At 33.5% G+C, this 8,404-nt stretch overlaps 1 protein-coding gene across 1 annotated transcript; it reads left to right on the forward strand.

Moving 5' to 3' along the window:
- The first annotated feature begins 2,695 nt into the window (after positions 1 to 2,695).
- On the forward strand, positions 2,696 to 7,343 carry LOC113228767 (zinc finger protein 26-like). Its single transcript, XM_026462141.1, has 3 exons — positions 2,696 to 2,775; positions 3,342 to 3,631; positions 5,327 to 7,343. Exons 2-3 carry the CDS (start codon positions 3,353 to 3,355, stop codon positions 7,322 to 7,324), a joined length of 2,277 nt encoding a protein of 758 aa, XP_026317926.1. The 5' UTR covers positions 2,696 to 2,775; positions 3,342 to 3,352; the 3' UTR covers positions 7,325 to 7,343.
- The last annotated feature ends 1,061 nt before the right edge of the window (positions 7,344 to 8,404 follow it).

Consider the following 8,404-nt stretch of genomic DNA (forward strand, 5'->3'; position numbering starts at 1 on the left):
TTATTCACGTCTAGATTTCGCAGAGTTCTAAGTACCTCTTTTTGGCGAATGCGAACTGGCACCATAGTGCAGCCTGCCTAATGTAAAGTAGGTGGTAGGGTCCCTACTGCATCCAGACGCGAACTCTCTGCAAATAGTGAGGCAAAGAGATTCGCCTTCTCTTCGCAGTATGAGCCAGCGAGCCATCCGGCCTCAGCAGAGGTGGCAAATATGGGCGACAAAAGTTAGATTCGACCGCTTTGGCCAGGGACCAAAAGGATTTGCTGCCTGCTGGATAAGAGGCAAGTATGGCCTCTATGCGGTGCACATGGTCGAACTTGGCCGTACGTAATATGCTTTTGCATGCCTTGGCGGCCTTAGTAAAACCTTTCTTCTGTTTGTCGAAATATTTTTTTTGTTACAAGACACGAAAATATTAAAGCTTATAGGCCTGCAATATGGTCACTTCTTGTTTGGAGAATTAAATTAATAACTTCAATCCGTTGTCGTTAAGCAATGAACCGCTAGATGGCAGCACATTGATTGAAATTTCGACATAATATTAAAACGTCGTAACTTGTAATAATAGGTATTGATGGTATTGAACTTTCAACGATATGCCAACAGGGTAAAGTTTAAATTATATTAACAATTCAGAATTTATTTCTTTTTAAATTTGAAAGTACGACCAATGAACATAAAGATTTTACAGTGATTCAAATTAAGAATGTGTGAGTTTTGGCAACATCGGTTCCATTTAGAGGTATAAACGTATAAACGAAAATCACTTTAAGAAGTCTGCTTTTTAAAATAAGCGCATAAGCACGCTTTTGATTTTAAGCGTAAGTGTTGGTCGCTGGTTAGTTCCGTAAATACTCAACAATTTCATTTTTTACGACGTACCTAAGTTTCAAGTAGCGCCATCTACGTTTCTTATACAAATTAATTCAACATAACGTTGCAAGCTTTTTTAAACATGAAGTCTATGCGCTTAAACTTAAAAAAACGTCTTTCTAAACGACTTTTTAAGCGTCAAACTAAAAAGCGTCTAAGCATTGACTTACAAATAAAAGTGAAAAGCGCTTTTACAAGCACGCTTTTTAAACCTACGTTTTAACGTTAAACAAATAAGCATTTTTTTCCATTTCAACTGTTAACTACGAAAGTTAAACAACTTGTGTTTTTAAACGCCAATTAATAAAATGTTAGTATAATAATGTTATGTCATATATAAAATTTTTACAAAAAACTTATCTTAAAACCTTTAGTGGCCTACTCTTGCATTTCGCTATCAACACAACGTTTCAAGCTTTTTTTAACATAAAAAGCTATGCGCTTAAACGTTTTCTAAACGATTTTGTTAGCTTCAAACGTTTAAGTGAAAAAGCGTTTAAAAAAAAAGGACACGCTTTTTTTAAAAAAGCATAACGTTTAAACGATTGAAAAAATAAGCAGTTTTTCCCATCTCTAGTTCCCTTGTCTCTTGTCTTCCGTGTTTTTGGAACGGTGCGGTTACCTTTCATAGGCTCAACTCACAATGACGCAGAGTCTTTAGCCTTTAGTCTTCTTTTTCGTCTATAGCATATTCATCTCTATTCCCCAATATTAAGGTACAAATTTGTGTTATGCAAATATGGAGTCAAGCATCGACGCTATTGCATACGAGATGGACATCTAAAAACTTATACATGCGACTCGCATTTGACTATATTTTTTCGTTGAAAAGAGATTCTTTAATTTCTAGTGATAACAAACAAATTAACTAGATGGCGCTCATTGCATACATTTTTATGTATACTGCGCCGGCCATTTTTATTTTATTTAGGATTAGCGCAATCTACCCGTGTTAGCAAGCATTAGTTTTTAAATTGTGGATAACACACAATGCCATGTACTAATACGCATATTTTCATATTCGTATTATATTCATATTTGTTAAAGTGTAGAAAAGAATTTTAATTCATGATCAATATTTGAATAATATACTATAAGGAAAAAAACAGACTACTTAAAGAACAATTCATATTAAACAACAATTAATTGATATCCTCTGCCATTTACATAATATAAACTAGTTACCGATCAGCGTCATCTATCGTATAAGACGGGATTTTGACCTTTTTCAAAGTTCCTATCTATAGCATGGAGAACAGCCATCCTCTGGATTTATTTATTTGGTCCATGACAATGATTTTATTTATACACAAAAAAGGGTCCATGATTAGAGTAGGTACAGTCAAGAGCACGTCAAGCTTGATACTTTGTACTTTGGACCGTTCTTATTGTAAGCGGCATAGAGTTGGATTCTTAGAGGATGGAATGGGTTTAAACCATAAGTGACAAGCTTCACATAATCTTGACCCTGTACAAGGAGCTTTTTTTCCATTTTTTTTCCATCCTCTTTGACAAAGAGTCACTGATACAAAGCTTAATTTTCCCGCTACACGGTTATTACTGGTGCTGCAGATAATAAAAATGTATTTATAAAATTGAATGAATGAATGATTCACTCTAATATCCGTCCGGAGTGGCTGACTCAATAATTTAAAAAAATATAAGACATAAATATGATCTGTCAAAGTTTGCAAAAATGGCGTGATAAGACGGCTGATTTTCAATAATCCATTTTTATGTGAATAAATTATTGATTTTTGCTATGAATAATTCACGTGTCCAAATAGCATAAGTGTTGTGTTGTGTTTTCTTTCTAGTTGATGTGCCCGTTGGCTTGTTTATTAATCTGTTAATAATAATTTTATGTTTGCGATGTTGATGTTTTATTTAAGTAAAACATAGGTAAGTTATGTAAATGACGTGTGTATATTATCGGAGGGCAGCTTAGGCTTGTATAATTCGATGATTTTCAACATCTCGAAATAGGTATTTTTCTAGATATTCAGATCTCTCGAAATGGAGATTGATTGTGTTTATTAACTTTAATGTAGGTGTAATGAATATCTGTATCTCTTTTAATTGATTGATAACGACTTGGTAGACCCTGAGGACCCTTGCCAATAAGGGAAACGCAAGCATGAGTTGAGCGGACTTCGGCGCCAGAGTAGTCCAAAATCCTTGCAATCTAAAAAACTCCTTAGTTGTTTAGTTTGCCCTGTCAAAGCTTGCTTGGTGACTGGCAAGAATAAGTTTAGCTACCCAAAGGGAAAACATTGCCAGCTTTCTGGACATGATGCCCCTATGGTGCAGCCTGATGTGGAATTTGCTACCTTTAAATACTACATACATTACGAGGCCGACATAAACGCCCGGATGTTTCAGGCCTCTTAAAGCTAGATTAAAAAAAAGTGTTAAAGGTAGAAAATTTATATAATATCTTTTGATCACTCGAAAACCTTGAATTTCAGATAATTTCAAAATGGTGGATCAGCTAATAGATTTAAAAATAAAAATTGAAGAAAATTTTCCTGCACGCCAAGATCCAACCTCGTTTCTGCCTCAAGAAGAGATGACATATGAAATCAAGAAAAAAAAGAAAAAGAAGAAGAAAAAGCAGGAAGATCCATTTAAAGATATTGAAGAGAAATATTTAGTTACGCAGAGGGTATTGGCTATGGAAACTGAAACAGAACCGACATTGGATCCGGAGGTTAATATAAAAGTAGAGAATATTGAAGTAGAATTGGATTTTAATGATGTAAGTATCAAGCATCAATCATATTTTGTGTAACTATGTATAGATACTGTACTGGTGCCAGTGCAGAGTTTTCACATGACATGTCTGCATTGTCAGTAGATCTTAATTTTTTTTATTACTTTTTATTTAGTAATTTAATTCAGACCACATTACCCATATAGGCCATATAATATATAACATTATATGCAATAATAATATACTATAACAATATAATAAACTAAATAAGTACTGTACACAAATTGCACTTGTCATACCCTTTGGCCAAAACTCTTTCTTCATGAGGGTTGACAGATGTTTGGTCGGTACTCTCACCACAAACGAGTTAAAATTCATTTTATGGCGGGACTCCCAACTGCTTGACTCTCAGCTGGGTATTTAGCTTTTAGCTTGGTGTACTCTACTATCTGCTCAGACTTCTGTTCATTATGCAACATGATGACTGTTAAAGTCCAACACTTCCACATTTATTCTTATTTATGTATTCTACCTTAGCTACTAAATTTAAATTAATTTAGTATAGAAACAATAGCTTGTCTGCTTAGTACTTGTACATTTTATTCAAGAATTAACTGACCTAAACTCTAGCCAAGTTCGATGTAGAATAAATGTCAACAAACAAAAACATGATTTTTAGGGTTTTCATCTCAGATTCTTTCACGGTTGCCACAATTTTAATATATTCCTACCAAATTCAAGTTATGAATAATATTAAATGTTGAAGCCATGTTTATAATGAATATTGTTCAACAGAACTTTCAAATCACATAAAAATGACATAAAAAATTACCAATAGTTAATTATTTGTAAAACTGTGTCGTCTCTGGTGACTTTTTGAATTTAAGGGAGAGATTGCAAACAAGTTCTAGTGGTAATTCAAGTTCAGAATCGGAAATAGATGCTGGATGATATAATATGTAGTAAATTAATATCAAATAAAATCTTATAATTTTGTATCACTTCATCTACCATTACCTACCATCTAGCAGTAAATAAATATTAATAGAATGCAAAAACTTACATTTATTCGTAAATCATACGTATCAATAGATATTTTGTAAACTTAATAATAATAATAATAATAATAATAATAATAATAATAATAATAATAATAATAATAATAATCTTTTAGGCCTTGGGAGAGGCGAGAGTTTAAAATAAATACGATAATAATAATAACGCACACACTCAACATAGCCCCGCACTAGGGAAACCCTGTGTCGCGGGTGCCATGGACACACATATAGACAACCACAAATTACACCCAAACTCACGAGAGAAATAAATGTAGGCCATACAAATATTTCTCCCGGCCCGGGAATCGAACCTAGGACCTCTGCGTGGCAGTCCGGCATGGTAACCGTTCGGCCACGGAGGCAGTTATTATATATATATATATATATAATAATAATTGGCTAGGTAAGTATTATTTCTACATAACCCAATTACCTACTTACCTAAATTAAATTCCAATTACGAGAGCAGGCCGTGGGCAGAGCAAGCCTTAATAATGAACATTGAAAAAAAAAAACACTTTTCCTATGCCATCATTAGATGCCTAGCAACATTTTGTTATTAAACATTTTACATCGAATTTGGCTAGAGTATAAGTTGGGTAGGCATTAAAATAATCAAAGTTGCCTACAATTGTGTAATGAATCAATTAAAATATTTATTAAAAAAAGAAATTTGTTCCAGTTTACAGACAGTGCTGACCTAATGGTTGAGGGTGCCTCTGGAGAAAGCCCAGAGCCAGCAGTAAAAATTGAACCACAAAATCATGAAGCTTGCATCCTCACTTTTGAAAAAATTGTCAATGACCAATCCATACAAGATGTAGTTGAATCTGTTGATGATGAAGTGGAGGCACCTGCACCTCCCAACTTCAGATGCAAAATATGTCATCTATTCTTCCAATCTAAAAGGACTCTACTTATCCACCAAAAACGAAAGCACAAAATATACCGTCGCTCTTTCATACATATATGTGACTTTTGTGGAATGTCATATGACCAGAAAAACAGTTTGATGGCACATATTAAAAGAAAACACGGACCTGACGCTTCTGCTGAAGATCATCAGGAACAGACTTGTGACATATGTGCGTTGGTGTTTAAAGGCAAAAGTAGACTTCGAATGCATATGAGAAGAAAACACAATGCTTTCGAAGAATCGTTTACCCATGTGTGTTCAGAGTGTGGTCTAACCTATGATAAATATAGAAGTTTATTTGTTCATATGCAGAGAAAGCATTCAAAAGAAAACAAACCTGTCATAGATCAATGGTATAGTTGTCCATCGTGCCCTAAAATATTTAATAAAAGAGAAACTTACACAAGGCATGTCCAAAGGAAACATCAAGTTAATGATGAAGGGATACCAAAAAGTACTGAAGAATTTTTTGAAAGTTACAGAAACGAAGCTGGAGAAATAGCATGTAAAGAATGTCCCCTTATATTTTCTTCAATCAGTTTCTTAAAATTACACATGAGAAGAAAACATAATGCATTTAAGGATTACTTCAGGTTGAGATGCAAATTCTGTAATCTGTCATACAATAGAGTTGAAAGCCTGAAACGACACATCAAAAGGAAACATGTTCAAGGAACATTTTGCAAAGTGTGTAATAAACAATTTGATACTAGAGAGATGTACTTAAATCATTCCCATGTGAAAGTAGTCAAGGAATGTCCAATATGCAACTTAATTTTTGCGTCGCAAGGAGGTTTGGCCAAACATTTGCGATGTACGCACAAAATTGACGCCCCAAAGACTTTCTTTTGTAACATTTGTAATGAAGGTTTCTATGAAAAACGGCAATTGAAACCACATTTACAAAAAGTTCATTTAAAAGTATTATACACTTGTAAATATTGTAAAAAAGAATTAAAAACTAAAGAGAGTTATAAACGACATATGATTTTTAAGCATCCAGTTAGTGACCAAGCAAAAGATGAGATGCAGAAATGTGAACAATGCTTCGAACCGTTTCCCAATGAATTTGAGTTATGTCGGCATGTTAATTTTGCTCATGGTCATAAGGAGTCAATAGTTGTAGTTAAAAAAGAAGATGGAGATATTCAAACATTCCAATGCATAAAGTGCCCAGAAACATACTCCAGCTGGGAGAATCTTAAATTACATTATGAGCAAAATCATTACACTGCAAAATGCACACAATGTCAAATGTGCGGAGAAATGGTTCCAGAAATTGATCTACAGAAACATATTAAAATACATAATATGGAAAATTTTGAGGTCCAGTGTAGATTTTGTGATTACAAAACTAAAATCAAAGCCAGTATGACACAGCATATGTTGAGACACAAGAACGCCACAACTTTACACTGCGATTTCTCTGGTTGTAAATATAAAAGTTTCTATGAGGATGCAATGGAAAAACACAAACAAAAGCATGCGGAAATTGGTGTCAAATTACAATGCACTCAGTGTCCCTTCCAAACGATGAACAAATACATATTAAAATATCATGAAGAAGCCCATATGACTGGGAAAAAACGTTACTCTTGTAATCAGTGTGATTACGCTACAATCCTGCCTGCAAACTTAGTGCAACATAAATACAAACATTCAACGGAAAAACGCTTTAAATGTGAAATGTGTCCATTTGCCACAAAATATAATACGTCGTTACGTTTTCATGTTAAGAAAAAGCATTGTGATCTCCCTTCTTAATAAATTTTATTAATAAAGTTACGGTTTTATACAATATTGATTTTGTTTCATAATATTCGTTCGTCCTAGCTGTAAAACAAATTTCTTTTTTAACTCTATTTCTTCTTGTGCAGCGCAGTTGTGGAACAGACTCCCTTCCCATATCCAGTCTAGCCTGTCTGTTGCGTCTTTCAAGAAAAGGTTGAAAGCGCACTTTCCTGCTGAACTCTCTTTGTAATCATCTTATTGCTTTTTTTGCCTACTTATTTATGTATGTATATATATATATATATATATACATACATAAATTCCATATATATTACATATATATATATACATAAATAAAATATATATATATACATATATATATATATATATTTGTACCTATGTGTATATATATTACACTATATACATATTGTATGTATGTATGTATGTACGGACAACGGCACATCAGACTACACATTTTTGTTCGAAAATCGCCTTCATTGCAATGGAACAAGATACGTCAATGTGTAGCTTGATGTGCTGGCGTGTGTACATTAAAGAAACAAGGCTACTAGAGTTGCATTTGCCTGTACTACCTTATCACAAGTCTTATAATAGGTCAGCAGTATATAATATCAACTGTATGTAGGTCGTAAACCTAACGCCATCTATTTTTATTTAAGTGGCAAAACTCCTAGGTTTCAAAAACTCATTTCTACCTATCCTCTGATAATTAAAAGCCTTATTTTGTTGAATGCTTAGAATAAGGAAACCAATTATTTTTTTCATCATATAAAGTCGCATGTTATTCTTTTTTACGCCTTAGATCATGGAAAAAATAAAGGAACCAAAGGCTAGTGTTGGGTACGACTTGAAATTAAAATGAGTTTGAGGGAGTACCTCATTTGAAAAAATGAGGCGGTTCAATGTCCTACTTCAAAGTAGGTGAGGTAGTGGTAAGATTGTTTGCACCTACGGCAATGACTCAACAGACGGGAAATATTAATGGTATCAGTCAATTGGATAACTAAAGTGTTATGATATAGTATAAATAAATGCCAATTTTATTTAGTAGTATGGAAGTATGATCATATTATGTTGTAAAATCAGCTAAAA

Source organism: Hyposmocoma kahamanoa, unplaced genomic scaffold, assembly GCF_003589595.1.
Source record: "Hyposmocoma kahamanoa isolate Upper Pololo Valley unplaced genomic scaffold, ASM358959v1 240, whole genome shotgun sequence".
NCBI classification, from domain to species: Eukaryota; Metazoa; Arthropoda; class Insecta; order Lepidoptera; family Cosmopterigidae; genus Hyposmocoma; species Hyposmocoma kahamanoa.